The 16,611-nt window shown below is 38.6% G+C and overlaps 2 protein-coding genes across 14 annotated transcripts in view; one reads left to right on the top strand and one right to left on the bottom strand.

Moving 5' to 3' along the window:
* The first annotated feature begins 1,445 nt into the window (after nt 1–1,445).
* LOC109984407 (ly6/PLAUR domain-containing protein 2-like) lies at nt 1,446–5,350 on the top strand. The gene is made up of 3 exons (XM_065957525.1): nt 1,446–2,821; nt 4,081–4,197; nt 4,360–5,350. Exons 1-3 carry the CDS (start codon nt 2,761–2,763, stop codon nt 4,569–4,571), a joined length of 390 nt encoding a protein of 129 aa, XP_065813597.1. The 5' UTR covers nt 1,446–2,760; the 3' UTR covers nt 4,572–5,350.
* A 165-nt stretch (nt 5,351–5,515) lies between these two features.
* Nucleotides 5,516–16,611, bottom strand: part of LOC109984412 (focal adhesion kinase 1) — a 57,070-nt gene continuing 45,974 nt past the window's right edge. For 10 of the 13 annotated variants that reach the window (XM_065957522.1, XM_065957514.1, XM_065957519.1 and 7 more), the window contains 9 exons: nt 16,235–16,423; nt 15,485–15,610; nt 13,365–13,427; nt 11,621–11,660; nt 10,863–10,966; nt 8,835–8,990; nt 8,217–8,297; nt 8,000–8,085; nt 5,516–7,653 (listed from right to left, as the gene is read on the bottom strand). In XM_065957522.1, coding sequence (XP_065813594.1) covers nt 7,527–7,653; nt 8,000–8,085; nt 8,217–8,297; nt 8,835–8,990; nt 10,863–10,966; nt 11,621–11,660; nt 13,365–13,427; nt 15,485–15,610; nt 16,235–16,423 — 972 coding nt within the window. In that variant the 3' untranslated portion in view covers nt 5,516–7,526. The other 3 variants (XM_065957515.1, XM_065957523.1, XM_065957524.1) reach the window with 3 other exon arrangements.

The following is a 16,611-nucleotide window of genomic DNA, read 5'->3' on the forward strand; positions in this document are numbered from 1 at the left end:
TGACAGCCGATGTGTTTAAATGTTTGTAAATGTGACAAGTGAAGAACCCTGTACAACTTGATAGTTGTGGAAGCATTGTGACCTTGAGATGGATTGTTACATATTATCAAATTATCATTATATTTTATTTGGATGAGCAATATTTTATTTCTCTGAGTATGCCATGCAAACTTCAATTTCTTTTAGCATCTTCACAGGCTGAACGACGTCTTCTAGTCATGATTTAGTGCTGCAACTAATGTATGGTTGTTGAAATGAGAAACTGACTAACTAACTGTGTTTGGCTTTTCTTTTTTTAAAACTGTTTTTAAGATGTCTGTCTCTCTAACAGTCTCTTTTTTATATTAAATAGTTTTTGAATCTCATTCAGATTCATTCGTTTCATGTAAAAAGGTGTTCTTTTGCTACAATGCGATTTGATGTCCCATTTGCTCCCATTATGAACCATTATATTATGGAGCTTCCATGGAGAGTGGGTTTTTTTTGGCGCAGGAGTTTATGTTCACTTTGAGCTTATAGAATTGTGTCCTTTGGCGAAAAAGTAAATATTACATCAACAGCCACACACACACACACACACACACACACACACACACACATCTGTTGCCATATTCATAAAAGCATAAATGGTACACCTGCTTTACTCTGCTTCCACTCTTAAGTTTACTCTCATGAACCACCCAGAGTTGTTTTGCCCTATTCTGCCCTCAGCTGGTGGAGGTCTGAAATTACATTAGAGTGCTCAATCCTCATTTTAATATTCTCCTCTCCTCTCCTCTCTTAACTCCTCAATCCAAAGCTACAATGAAACACAAAGAGGATAACATTTTAAAACATCTGAAACTAGCTTACAGTAATAGACATACATCAAATTCAAGACTTTGATATAAATGACTTTATTCAAACTTTGCTATACAGAGATCTGTGGGGATTTGAAGAAACTCTCCATCCTCTGTTACTGTCTCTGCCAAAACTAGTTTGTGCTTATAGATATGTGCAATCAGATCACCAAGCTCAGAAGGCTGATAATTAGTGAAACTGCTCAACTGGTTTCTGTTAGACAGTTCAGACTTGACTAACATGCTTCCTGTGGATGTGTGTTTGTGGGTGTGTGTGTGGGTGTGTGTATTTTAGTATTTACTGTCTTAATGCTGGGCTTAGGGAACCTCGTTATTTCAGCATCAGGTTTGGCATCAGGATATATATTTTGATTCACAGAAAAGAAAAGTGTGTTTGTCAGTGTGAGCTTGGTGTGTACTAATTGAGTGGGTTGTGTGTGTGTTATCTGGGTGTGTGTTATCTGGGTGTGTGCTACAAATCTCAAGCTGACGTTTGCTTTCAATCATTCTGGGAATGTAAAAAAAAAACTTTCACGGCCACATAGGGATGCAGTTGTCGTGAAAGAAAACACGCAGTATCACAGTAGATTGTTATTTTGGTTTGAAGAGTCAATAAAAATAAATATATGACCAGAATAATTTTATTGATTTTAATGCATTTCCACTTGGGTTGCAGTGTTTTAAGGAAAAAACAAAAAATGGTCATCACTTACGTGATGTGGCATTTATAGACATCCAATGTAATCACACCTGTCTGACAGACACATTTTAACCTCAGCTTTTGAATTTTGTCTTTTTGGTCAACAGGTGGCCCGATGATTTGAGTAAATTATTTAACCTGTGTTACATTTTGTTTCATACGGAGCCCCTGAAGTCCAAAAACAACAACATTGCACGCACATTATGATATCTTGTGAGCACATCATGATATCACAAGCACAAGATTTTTTTTAATTACTTTTTGGGACTTCAGGGGCTCCGGACCTTCAAACCTAAAATAGCTGACTTTTTTTGTCCACTTGAGGGTGGAAAAATGTAGTTCCGAGAACAACATTGAAATACTGAACTTGTTAGATCTTATAGTTGCTGCACACTTAGCAGCGTTTGCTTTTTTTCGGAGTCTGATGTTTTTCCTTAATCCTTTTCCTCTTATTTCTGTTATGGTCTCGGCCACGTCCTGAGGTATAGATCTGGCTTTTTATCAGCTAACTGCTCTGCTATGTTAACCAATTATACAGAATTGGTGTCTGGTAACAAACCTAATATCATTGCTTAACTTCAGATCAAATAAGCAAAGCTGAAATAAAATGTATAGAAAAGACTTTTAGAGGAGACTGAGAGTTTTATGGATCAGTGCAGCAGTACTTTTTGATGGAGCTGTAGTTTTTCTATGCAGACAAAGTGAGATATATAGCACAAGAAATGTCTGCGAAGCTCTCTCCAAACAGTAAAAATGTTGGTTACATTATAGTTCAAAAGAAACCGACATGTTTGCTGTAGCAATACTGTACAACACGTGATAATGCCTGCAGCAAGAAAATCCTGCAGCACAGGTTGAGCTGAACATACATTGATGTTCATTAGTTTGTAGGTTGATGACATTAAAGGTGTTCCCCTTAGACTGCACAGACACACACTGTGTTTGGGTTTACTTGTCTGCCTGGCTGTGGGTGATTGACAGAAGATAAATATAGAGCAAGTATCTGTGAAACCAAAGGAATGTCCTGCACACACAAAGGAGACGACATTTATGAGATGCTTTCTGTGCCGTGCAGTGATGACAGGAGATGATGTGGGCCGGACCAATCTGATCAAATGCTTCTTAAAAAACAAACAATAGAAACCACTGACACATGTAAACACACAGAGCAGACTACCTTGTTTGACAGCAGACAGTTCAGGCCCAGCTGTTGAACGCATAATGACGCCTGTTACAAAGATGCTGCTCAGCCTCGCTCTCCTTTCTCTACTCATCTCACCAGGTAAGAAAACATTCACATAGTGTGGGGCTAAGGGGAAAAGGGACAGGGGACTCTTTTTCATTGTGGAAACACTTCTACAGTTTTTAAAGGAGAACAGACATCAAGGCTTTAGTTTGGAAGCAGTGACATAATGTGCCAGAAGGGGATTTAGTTTCAGGGTTTAAAAAAAACAATACAAAGAAATTAAAATCCCTGCTCCTTTCCTGAGAAAGTCCAATGCAATATGCTTAAAAAGAAAAGTACAATTCTACTCTTCACAGTGAAATTTTAAATATCAGATTTTTCTGGAAAATACATTTCAAACTTTAAGCAAGCAACTGCATTTGATTGTACCTAGAAGTAAATAAGGGATTTTTTTTTTCAACATAAGGCTAAACTTTGTGATGGAGTACTTGTCTTTGTTAATGACCAATTATTCAATTTAGGCACCTTTCTATTTGAACACTTAGTAGTTGTGGTGAAGGTGTTACCAACATTAAAGTTTAATTATAGTCTAAAACAACCAGGAACTGCAGTAAAAAAAGTAGAGACTTTTAAAAAATTAATTTTTATTAATTGATTTTTATTTTGTTCTCCTTAGATTTTTTTTGTTAAGACTGTGATTTCAATCACAACACCCGTGCACCTTAAATGTGTGTGTCTTCACTGAGATGCTGATTAATAGCAGAGCAGAACAATAAACTCTGAATGGGAGGAACAGTATGCAGCCTCTTTTTTAATACTCACCAGTCTTTATAATTAAAGAAACAAGCCCGGCGAGTTTAGACACGCCATCTATGGGAGTAGCTGTCTTTCTATTCAAGAGGATTTCTTATGTGGCTTTATAATGTCTCAATAAATGTTTCTGTAGTTCTATAATTTTCTTTCGCTATTACAGCAAGGATATCATATAAATCTCAGGCTGCTTGGATTTAAACATACACTAACAACTTGTTTTCTGGCATTGTTGATTCTAATAAAGGGGAAGATACTATGGATTACTCGAATCCCAAATTCTTCCTTTAAAAAAAAGAAGTAAATAACTCTCAACAAGGACAACTTCTAACTCATTGTCTCTTCATTAAGTATCTTAGAATGTAAAAGCACCACAAAACATGATGACCTGACATGAGGTGGTGAATACAAAGTGAATGGGGAGATATGCACCCCACCATTAACTATATATAGAAATCATAAATATCCATATGTCAATTTTGGGTCTTGTATCTTTCAAAAAAATGTGTATGATTCTAAAAGTTCTGTTTTCTCTTCTGCTGCAGTGCTGTCACTTGATTGCTATGTGTGCTCTTCTGCTGTCACTAATGAAGAATGCAACACGAACAATGAGGAGTGTCAGGAGCCGCAGGACACCTGTATGACTGTTGTGGACATTTTAGGTAACGTTGAAAGTATTACATGTAGGATGTTACAAAACTGCACATTTTCAGGCTTCTGATTGTAAATGCTGTCAGTCTGGCTGGAGTAAGCAGTACTCCAAAAATGTGAATGCAACTTCAATCAAAACTCACTCCAACGTCCTGTTTGTGTGTGTCGGCCAGGTTCTGCCAAAGTCATCTCGAAGCAGTGTGCGAGCCAGGCCACATGCAATGGAGCAGCTGCCTCCGCCTCTGTGGACTCGAGCGGGAACGGGAACACTGTCGACTGCTGCAACAGTTTTAACTTGTGTAACTTCAGCGGAGCCGAGTCTGTTCACATCCACACAGCAGTGCTGCTTCTTACTGCAGGTATGCTATTCCTGCTGTCATGCTGATGTCAGAGGGGTCGCAGTCTGAGAAGTGTAGGGATAAATGTATCTAATAGGTTTTGATTGTGTAATATAATGTAATATAACTATCATGTAAAGACTAAAGTTTAAAGTTTAATCCTGTTAGTATTTTGGCAACACATAGAGCTTGTTAATATTATTTTTTACATGGTTGTAAATTATTGACAGAAACCTGACGTTCTTTATGTTGCTGTATGGAAATTCTTTTAGTGTTTTGTTAAAAAAAAATTAAAAAAAGACAATGGATGGGGTGCCGGTAACCTAGTGGTTAGTTTGTTACCACTCTCTCTCTCCACAGTGCTGTCTTTAAAGTAAAGGCATAAAAAATCCCACAAATAAATGTTTTCGATGTACTATGAGATATTTCTGAATGTTTCAAAACTGTCTAAAATGACTTAAAAGGGTTTAAATGAATTTCCATACAGTATTTACAGTGGTTAGACTTATAAGAAAGGTCATTAAGTGTCCGTGCTACATTCAATTAATTCCAAACAGGCTGTCTCAATGAAGGGACAAAATCTTTAGAGTCAACTTTTCTGTTTTAAGACTTCAAATGATGAAAATTAAGACTTAAAAAACAAAGAAAAAGAGGAACATTCTAAGACATAAAAGGGGAGAGAAAAAAAAAAACATGTTTTTGTTTCTTTGTCAAGTCTTGATCAGTTTGAAGAAAATAGTGATGTTCTGTAGCTCACAGATAAAACCAGAAGTATCCTGTCTAACCTTTCATTTTGTCTTGCTGTTTAAAAAACAAACTCTAACATGAAGAGCATGGACCAAAGCAATGAGCCTACCTCCCCACATCTCTGTCAATATATACTATATATGTAAATAAAACAACCTCTCATTCTCCAAACATCAGACACAAAACAGAAAATTAAGTACTTACAAATAAATACTTATCATGAATAAGAATGTGGTCAGGCTGATTTCCATTTCGTCATTATTTTTATTGTTGTTTTTTTTTCATCTATTTGACAAGATGGCTGATTTCGCCCAGAAGACAAAATAAAAACCAGTGTTTACTAGTACGAGTTCTGTACAATTCACCAGTGATACACACCAGTATAGCTTACAATATACCAACATGAGCAGATTTACACAACAACAAGGAGATAAAATAGATTTTTTTTGTTTTGTAAGCAGTTTGTATCCCTGTACCACCCAGGTTATTGATGATGTCATCACTGGCTGAACATGAAAATCCAATCTGGGTTGAATAAGGTTCAAAAGTGTTTTTATTCTTTATTTTGGTGCTGTGCAAATATGCTCTCTCCATACCAGTATACCATGCTATACCAGTGCAGACACCAGTATATTTGATATAGGAGTAGGTCAAACTCCATGTGGGGTCAGTATTAACAAAGACACACGTGATCTGCTGTATTTTCTGTTGTTTTTCCCAGTCTCAGGCTCCACATTTCATGTGTGTTTGTTTCCCTGTTGTTAGAGGGGGAAATATCTAAAGAGTTACACAACTGGGAAACTGGGATTCAAAGCACAAAGGTTCCAGTTCTGAGGTTTGATTGTGTTCCCGGGTGTTTGAGAGTTCAAGGTGTTACATCAGTCCTATTTGAGGAGAAACTGACCGATATGGGACTGTAGGTGAAGAGTAAGGAAGAGGAAACACTCAACTTACAGAAAGAAATGGTAGATCAGTTTGAGGCAACGACGTCCTCCTCTTGCCTCATTGATGAACAGGAAGTATCAAGTCTTTCAGACTTCAAAATCCTTAAATCCACCTACTATTTCTTTTTTCTTTTCTTTTTTTTGCTCATCAGAGTCAATGCTGGGATTGATTATCAGTACAGAGGAAGAAGAATGTGACTGAAGTAAACGACATAAAAAAAACAAGGAGCCAGCCGCCATAAAGAGTTGACTAAAATGAGTGCTTGTAGGGAGTTTCCTGTCTGTTGTGATTACCCAGACACAGTTGGATTCTTCACATTAGGAGTCTTAAAAACCTGCTCAGAGAAGAGCTGAGGAAGACTTAAGGAAGGAGGAAAGGATGGAAACAAACAGAAGAAAAAGTAAGATGACAATAGAGAGAAAAAGAGAGGAAAGAGGCGCATAGTGTTTTCTTTCTCAGGCAGCAGTTTTTTTCTTACCGTCTGTTCCTCCGTCTCCTCCTCTGAAATTTCTGATAAATAAAACTTGGTGAGACAGAAGGAAGACGGGAATGGGTGGAAGAGAGAAACAGGAGGAGCAATGAAGGGCGGAGGCTGCTTCTCCAAACGTAACCGTGAATTGTCTTTACTTGGTTAAACAGTCCAAACAAAGCAGCGCTTGGCCTACTCATTCGAAATAATCCATGGCAATGCAGAGGTATTTCAACTGAGGAGGAGATTCACATCCAGGGGGTCAAAACACACTACACCCACAAAATGTACTGACATGGCTGCTGGCTGACTTCTGAGTCTATTCTCACAGGGAAGTTTCATGCAGATATGTTGCAGATCAAACACAGTCTGATCAGTTTCTGTTGACTTCGCTTGAGATCCACCCGATGTAAACAACACATCATCCACTCGCTCCAATGATAGGGTTACTGTCAGAGGGTTTTTAAACCTTTTAAACTTGGGACCCCAGGAATCAGGCTCATCTTGGGTCCATCTTTATATTCCAGTTCAAAAAGAGTGAAGCTGCCGAGTCCCTGATTCAGGAAGTTTTGTTGCTCTGTTCTTGTATTAAGCGAGTCACAGTGGTGGAGAGTTTGACACAGGATTCAACATCTCAGGATTTGTCACGGATTGCTGTAAAAATGCCAGAGCCACTGCTTCCTCCTTTGATATAAATCAGTCAGCTCCAACAAGTCTCAAATATCATGATTGGCGTCACTCATCCAGGAGTCTTTATTAATTTTCCTCCACTGCTGACAAGAACCACAAATGAAGCTTCAGAGCAGACCGCCTCCTGTTGGTCAGCCCAGCTCTCGTGGGGCTAGTGTGGGCGGGACTGAGCCATCATCTTTAGTCGTGATTGGTCGATGACATCCAGCAGGTTCTTTGCATCCACTGCAAGTGCGTGAGCCGCTGTCAACATCTGCTTTTTATAGTCCTGCTGGAGGCTAGGACAGAGCAAAGACATTCACAAAATGACACGGCCTGTTACAAATGAGATGAGCAGTTACATTTAAAGAACAACTATTAGGACTACATTGTCATTCTAACTTTGGCGCCCCCCTGTGGTTGCTTGATTCAGCCACAGTTGCACACACATGATCTCTTTCCGTCTGTCTCTATGAGTTCTTGCAATATTTTAAAGATTTTGATTAAATATGATTAATAATTCATTTCATAAATGCTGTGGCCTTAAATCGACTAACAACGTGCCCTGTGATCGACATCATACACTTTCCTTTACACAACAATAACAAACTAAATGTAACATTTCTTTTTAATATCTGAACCTACCTGGTCATCACATACTGCTGGGCTAACTTCATCTTCCCAATTAGCTCTGCCAAGTCAGAGTTCAGAAGTTTCTGCGCCATCTCTATCTGTGAATGAAAAGTATGTGTGTATAAAATCAATCAACAACAGTCAAAAAAAGATATGTTATATTCTTTAAAAACACTAAACTAAGTGTGTGAGTGAAAGCACATTAGTTAGTGAGAATGTGTTTCTTTACCTCTCTGTGTGTACTGGCTGGAAGTTGTGGTAAGGTCTCATCCACTGTGGCCAATAACGTCCTCAAGGCAAGACCGACATCCTGAAACACAACAAACAGAGCAAATGCTGAAGAAAAGAAAAGGTTCAATTCAAACAGAACAGTAACAAAGTGAATTAAGGAGACATTTCTAAATACTGTAAGTTAAATACACATGAACATTTATTAAAACACAAAATGTGATTAAGTATTTCTCACTCAGGACTGGATAACCAGTGTGGATATAATAATGTCATTTAAGAGAGTGTAAGACAAAGAAGCTCACAAGAAGACATCAAATATTTAATCTCCTCTATTAAAGGAAACAGCTATTGAGGGCACAAGGTCGTATCTGTAGTGTAACAGATGATTAAAATTAATTATGTGGAAGTAGCAGTATCATAATCCAGCCCCCTGTGGAGCTGTTCAGTGCCATTTAAACTAAAACAAGGCTTCACAGTGCTGGAGGAGAGAGAACACTCGATTGTATTGGCAGGAGAATGTAAATATTTTCAGTGCTTTCAAGCTATAAGGTCGAAGTTTGCAGCTCAAGAGAGAAACATTGACCGTGTAACAGATAAGTAACAATGTCTCCGTTACCTTGACCATGGGAACATATTCCTCTGGAGGAGCAGGCTGAATCTTGCTCGACATCTCAATCACAGCCTTGACCAATCCCGTCACGTTCTCGTATACTTTGTCATTGGAGCGGTCCAGATTGGCCGTGGGGGGTGGGCTTATCTCTTGTGGCTGCAGCTGAACCAGGGGAGACAGAAATCATTGAGTAAAAGGTTGACTGAGTGAACACAGAGCCACAAGTGTGTGTGTGGAGACTGAGCCGTGAAAATGAAACAAAAAAAGGGTGGTATGATGCTTATGAAAAATACGAGTTTATATGATGTCTACATTGATGTAACGGTAAGTTCATTCATTTTGAAGGGTTTTATTCTAGCAAGTTTTTAATCATTTTTAACAATGAATTATTTAGCGTTTCATGCACGTTCAATGCATTAAATTCAAAAGCCAATAAGATTTAAGTCAACATTAAGATTATGGCACTTATAACACAAGGCTCTCCCCGGGCACAGGGCCCATATCAGTCATCAATCTCCGCTCAGAGTGAGTAATCAGGACGCCCACACATGTCATCTATACTTCAAATATTAAAGTTTTAGTTTATATGAGAGATCGTTTAGTTGAAGCACCAGATACATAGAAAATCAAGCCTTTTCTTAACCTTTACATCTGTAAGATCAAAAAGCATTTTCCAAAATTAAACTCTGCATGTACCCTGAAGTAGTTGACTGTAAAAGCTTTGATTATAGAAACAGACATGAATCAGGTCTTTGATTAAATCAAGAGGTGTGACCCTCAGCTGCACATCTGGGGGTCAGTATTGGAAAATTATGCTTCTTAAATAGGAAAGGTCACACCTGCGGGGAGTCTTACAAAGAACACACTGTGTTAGACAGATGGAGAACTACATTATTGAGTGAGTGAGTGGATGAGTAAGTATATGACAGAATAGGTTATTTGTTTATTTAGATCAATTAAATATTTTAAATAGAAATGGAAAAAATGTCATCTTTCAACTTGTGCCACTAGATGGCAGTAATGCACTTGTAAAAGAAGGCTTCTTAATATCTAAAGATCTATAGACTACACAGCCTGATCCTAAAAAAACATGTATTTTGAATGTATCTTTTTTTTTAATCCAAGAGTGCTTTTCAAATGACTCTCTCTCACTTCCACATGTTCCTTGTCATCTCTTTGTGTCTCCTCTGCTCTGCATCTAGGTAGCTGACCTCACCTAACCCATCCCCCTCCACAGCTCTGAACCTGGTTCAGTTTATTGCTTGCCCCAACATCATCCAAATACAAAAGTAGCTGATTATTCTACGAGCTTAATGTGTCTCACATGAGCAAACCTTGGAATCTCTCTTAAAAAACACTTTTATACGGAGAAAAGAAACATCTTCACCCTGGCAATATAAAGACACACATGATGACCAGTGTATGATTAGTTTAGAATGTTTTCTGGTGTGACTAGTATAAAAGAGTTGAAGAATTTTAAGTGTGTTAGTAAAGTAAACACAACTATTTAGTTTGAGAATAGAATAGAATAGAAAGTCTTTATTGTCATTAAACAATTACACAACTTAGATCTTGAATCTTGAATTGGAAAAAGAAAGAAAGATATTACTAACCAGTAGATGTGTTATTCATATGTGCTTTTTAATAATGCCGCAGAGTTTGATTGGTTGGACAGAAAATTAAAAAAAAACATGAACGAAGGACCAAATGAATGAAGGTATGTTCCACTAGCAGACATGACGCACAGTAAACACACAAACGGTGTGCTGCTTACCCGCCAGGGCTGGGGGTCAACAGAGAGGCACAGTGCAGAGGGGGGGAGGAGGAGGAGGGAGAGGGAGCAGCCAAAGAAGAAGAAAATAAAAGTAAAAAGTTATCGCTTAAAGCAATACCAAACATGCAACCTACATAAAATGATTCCTGCTATTGTTAGAGGTTCATTCGGTGTATTCTTCAGTGTTATTTGTCTCTTAACATGTTTGTTTGCCGGTATTTCTGCTAAAGGTTAACATGTGATTGTGTGTGTGTGTGTACCTTGACTCCATCATTGTAACTATCTCCAGTATTCAAACAGGCCAGGCTGCCCACTTGGCTCTGAGCTCCTGGTCGAGGGGGTTTCTTTGGGGGAGCTGCATGATCTGCAACACACAACAGACACAAGTGAAAATGATTTCTCCTCTGCTATTTTAAAATATCTTATAATTAGTTTCATACATTTAACTTTGGACTCTCTGCCTCCTTCAGTTATGACAGTAAAAACAAATGGCAATTTCATGTTTAAAGACCAACAGACGACAACCCTTCATGTATCAGTACAAGTGGGGAAAAAAAGTCAAAGCTTACGAGGGTAAAAAATATAGATGTAAAAATGTTAATCATTGCTTAAAAAAATTGTCCATGTTACAGTTAAAGCTTGCTGCTTGTCTTATTTTTTGTGTTTGAGCTTCTTGTAAGGCGGGTACATCCAAGCTGCTCGCACACGGCATATTGAGCTTCACATGGTGTCTGAGTCAATGTGAACACAGGTTGGTTTGCTAGCTCACCGGCTAAAAGGCTGCAGAGTTCAAAATCAAATTTGACATATGGTAAATGTTTAAACTCTATAAACTAAGAGGACACACACACAGTGACACTGTTACTTCTTGTATACAGAGACTGTGTAATAGCTAACAAGAGCTTTGTAATGTTAGACAAATGAACATTATACTTTGATAGAAACAGAAAGAGAAGAGAGAATAAAAGAATAGCACTTTAGAACCATAATTACAGACCATTACAGGCCCATCTATTACCTGCTTTGCCAACGGGTTGGTATATGTGCTGGTTTCCTGTCTGCACAAACAAACAAACAACAAGAAAACATTTGGTTAGAAAGTGCTCAGTCAGGAAATTAGAACTTTACTGGCACAAAACCACTAGCTGCTTCTGAAACATTTACGGAATCCAATTGAATTTTCTTGTTGCACGACACTACGTCCCATTTTTGTTGTTGTAAAAAGCAGCAGGTTCTCAAATCTCTGTTTTCTGTGGTGTGTGGTCTATGGCTGCGTTACTTATGTTAACAAAATATTCTGTCTGTGACCTTCTTTTGTTACTGCTATGCAGGAAAAAAATTATGCTACAACACTCTCTCTCAATCTCTTTTTAAATCCATTTTGTTGTATTATTGTTCAATCTTTGTTGTTTTTCTCTGTGTGAGAAAACTGCTCAGCGTGCTTCCAAAAAAGCCTCTGTGCCATAAGAGTGTTGTGTTCTGACAACCACTGACACCCGAAAATACTCCACTACAGCATTTTACATACAAATACATACTCGAGCGAGGGAGATTTTCCCACCACAAACCACAGACATTCAAATTGGAGAAGGAGGAGGACAAGCAGAGAGATGAATTACAGAGACAGAAATATCTGGCCCGCGGCAACTTCTCACTGCTACGACTACTTACTTCTGCTGGCATCAAGAACACAACTACAAACAGAGCTCGATCAGTGTGTGGGGCTACAGCGAGTCTGACTGGGATGAAGTTACAAAAAATGATAGTGGACATCACGTCGTTAAAGGAGAGAAAAGAGATTCACAAAAAGGAAAAAAAAAACTGAACATGTTAATTAGAGGAGGTAAAAAGTGATGATGTTTCCTTTAAGTGTGATCTGTGTCAAACACTGATGGAGGCTTATCAGCACAAAAAAAGTAACAACAACCTCTTAACACTGATACTGCAACTGTCTGCCAACAGTTCAAAACCCATCGAGGAGCAGAGGATATAGATATTTAGTTTACATTGACCACAAGCTACTTCTGAAATTTCAGAAATGTAAACTAACTTATCATACTTCGAATAACTATGTCCCCTAAGTAACATATCGCTTAACTATTGTTTCACCAATTATTAAAGCTCTATATGTATACAATGTATGTTATTCAGTTCTTGAAAGCAAAAAAAGCTGACAAGGCAGGAAAATATCTTGAAAACAAAATCCTGTCAAAGTTTGCAAGACCAATGACTTTCTGACAAAACCTTTTTTTTTCTATTGGTGGTTTTAAAGCACTAAACGTTGTCTTCTTAAACTAGAGTACACCTCAGTAAACAAAAGACCCCCGGCATGCAGGCTGGGAAACACTGGGACTGAAATGTAATAAATGATGGCTTCTTGTTTTTGTTTTTTTTATGTAACAGCCTTCTATTAATAACTAGTGATGTTATGGGAATCCATTGACCCCTCATTTTTCTGCCCCCCACCCCCAACGGGTCACTTCCTGTCCCCTGATCAATCCCCTCAGGTCCAATCAAAACAAACACACAACTGCGGCCAATGGCAGCAAATCCAGCTCAGCGTATGTTAGAAGACATACTCCTCTCTTAAAACACAAACAATTCAGAATAATAACTTCCCCTTTTTGACGAGGCGGCCATGACATAACATCGGCATTTTTAACAGTGACATAAGGAAGGCTTAGTAAAAGTGTGTATGATCGTTATTATCCTGCAGCTGTGTGTACAGACAGTTAGACTAACAGAGAAAGAAAGTTACTTACTGGTGGTTGGAGTCCACCGTCGTCTCTGTCCAGACTGCCTCTAGAACTTCTAGAGTCTGGTTTCTAAGAACACAAACACAAAAATAAATAAAAAAACAACTCTGTACCTGAACATACATCAGCTCTGTATACTACTGTTAGACTGGTGCACATTATGCTGCAAACTTAGGCACATACAGCAAAAGATTTGACTGATTAGCTTAAGAGGTTAACATCTTTTACCATCAAAGAGCTGCCAGTCAGAGGATTTACAAGGATTTACCATTAGTACATACATGCCAGTTTATTCTTTAATCTAACCATTGGGAAAATTAATCGACTTCAACTTCCAAATGTTGAATTCAAGTCATTCATGTCGATGTCTGAGTGAGAAAAATGAATGACTGAGTCCCAGCAGGAGAGCTCACACACTCACGCAGAGCCTCCCAGCAGGAAACTTCAAATAAAAACAAGAACACACCAAACGAAGCTGCAGGATGCAGAAGCTCAAGACCTGTCCTCCAACATACACACTCTTCCAACTTAAGGACAACTTTTCAGACTGAAATTTTAACCCCAAAATGGAGAAAAAGTCCAGGATAAAACCACATAAAAGCACCTGCACCCATACAAACACATCTATCATCCCTGCAGCTATTCTCTTTCTCTCTCACACACACACACACACACACGCGCCTACCAGTTTCCCAAACCAGGACTTGAAGACCAGCATTGCCATTGAGTTCATCAAAGTTATCTGAGTGTATCTTATTGTGTCCAAGTTGTTTCCAGTGTTGTGTCTGTTTTTATCTCCCTTTCCAGATGTGTTGTCTTCTTGCGTTTTCCTGTCTAACAGCCTGTATTTCTGTCTGTGCCAACACTTTCATCAAGACAAGAATTCATATTCAGCTCCAGCTTCCTGCCTCCAGCTCATTTATATCTGCCTCTGACGTACAGAGTGAGGACTGAGAAGGAGGAGTAGGAGGAGGAGGAATAGAGCACGCTGCCAAGGAGCCTTCAGTGTACGAGCATGTCTGCCGTTATTTCCCAAACCATTATTCCTTTCCCTTCCCTTTTCCACCCCCTTCCAAAAAGTGACAGTTCTCAGAAAAAAAAAAACAGCAATTCTACAACACACATATCTTCTCACACACATTTTTGCCTCCCCAGCTTTACAGTAATCTTGTGTGTTGTCAGTTAGTGGTTGTGGGTCAAAGACAGACTGTTGACTGGGCTGTCAGAGTCTCTAAGCCTATCATTAGCCTGGAATTCACACAGGCCACACCTGCCTACAAACTCTCTCTCTCTCTCTCTCACACACACACACACACACACACTCATATTTAGTATGAATAGTATATAAGTATATCTTTCTCTACTGCTGTACTTGAGAGAGCAGTAAGAAGAAATAACAATGTGTTAACATAAAGTATGTGAAACAGTGTCTGTCACCATATCATCTAGAGTTAAAGTTAGTTACATCCCTTTTAAATATTTTTTCTTCTTTGTAAAAGTAAAAAGGACAATGACAAATATCCAGATATAACCACAGAAACATGTGGTTGACCTCACTTCCTATTTTCAATCTCTGCGCACAAGACTGGGACACTGCACTATTACTGTACTGAGATCAAATGTAATTAATACATAAATGAAACACAAACATAGAAAAGTTATGAATCCAAAAAAAACGAAATCACATTCTTCATCAATGTATTTCTTCAGAATATTTTGGTTCCTAAATCATTTCAGAGAAACCTTCTTTCGATTACAGTCATCGCTTAATATCAGAGCAGGGTAACAACGAGAGTCGCTTTGTAAACTTTGTTTGTGTTTGAGGGGGATGTGATGATTTCACAAATGTAGAAAAACACAAAATGCATAAAGGGAGTTTACAAAAAAAGTGCAATAGCAAAACTGAAAAGTCAAACATGGCAACTAAGCGGGAAATTTTAGCACAACAAACGACAACAACACTCTCTTCCATCTGTACCATGAATTACGACATTAAACAAGAAAGGGAGTCCTAAGTCTTGTGTGCTAAATGCACACACACACACACACACACAAGTTGTTTAATAGGTATTATGTATTTTTAAGCTGTGAGTGATTTTCCAACATGTGTGCGCTGAGTGTGTTACCAGCAGCCTTTCCTCCTGCTCCAGCCACCTCTGGTCCTCCTCCATCTGCTGTTGTTGTATCATCAGCTGTTCCTCCATTAACAGGCACTGCGGGCCTACACACTGCTGCATGTCTACTGCCCTGTCCTACACACACACACACACACACACAAACACAAATACAGGCATGCAACAAAAGACAAGCATAGCAACGGATGCATAACACAGAACAACAAAGTGACACAAGAAGAAGGGAACCATGCACACACACAGACACACACAAACACCACAGATGGACACATACACCAGACTGATGAGAAGCTGAACTGAGAGAATGGACACACATACTATAAATCAAATGCTGTAAAAGGGCTGTTGATTTGGGTAATTTATATATTTGAATATTTTTGTTGATTTGTGGACCGGGTTCGCTCCAAATACTTCACAAAGTCATTATTCTCTTAAAACTTTCAGGCAACAATGCAACTATAGAAGTATTTTACTCTCAAGAAAACAAAGAAAAACAGATTTATTTACAGAAAAATAAAAAAATATCAGTAATATTTACCCACTATGAGATGGACTTGTACATTCAAGATGTTACCACTCTAAATTGTGAGAATTTGACAAAGCAGCAGTGACTGAATGTGATTCAACAATTGTTATATGTAAATAGAAACTCTGACTGCAACATCTTGACAGCATCTATCTGTCATGACTAACCCTAGTGTGTGTATGTGTGTGTTTAAGAGTGAATATTCTGTCACTTACCTCCATGGCGGAGCCCCACAGTGCCATGTCGTGTCCATGTGGCTGGGGTAGGTGCTGTGCATGTGAGTGTGTGTGGACATGGTGGCGGGGGTGTGTGTGTGCGTGGTGTGTTTCCAGCATCGTAGCCTGTGGGGGGTACAGGGCACTGGGCACTGAGGGGAGCGTGTGAGGGCCGGGGTACCCTGCCATCTGAAAGCAGAGATGGAGGGCAGAGACAGTAAATTGGTGTTTTCAAGTTTTACAACTTACAGTACTGTTCAATGATTTAATACTTAAAGTTTGAATGCAAGTCAAACCCTTTAAAATGTGCTTTATAAATACGGCTGTCTTGCTTTACAGGAGACTAAATTGCTGCCTTATCAGGGTTATAAAACAAG

This window comes from Labrus bergylta, chromosome 8, assembly GCF_963930695.1.
Source record: "Labrus bergylta chromosome 8, fLabBer1.1, whole genome shotgun sequence".
Classification (NCBI taxonomy): Eukaryota; Metazoa; Chordata; class Actinopteri; order Labriformes; family Labridae; genus Labrus; species Labrus bergylta.

Coding starts and splice junctions, on each gene's coding strand:
- LOC109984407 (XM_065957525.1), top strand. CDS start 2,761: ATGACGCCTGTTACAAAGATGCTGCTCAGCCTCGCTCTCCTTTCTCTA. Junction 2,822..4,080: donor TTCTCTACTCATCTCACCAG/GTAAGAAAACAT, acceptor CTTCTGCTGCAG/TGCTGTCACTTGATTGCTAT. Junction 4,198..4,359: donor GACTGTTGTGGACATTTTAG/GTAACGTTGAAA, acceptor TGTGTCGGCCAG/GTTCTGCCAAAGTCATCTCG.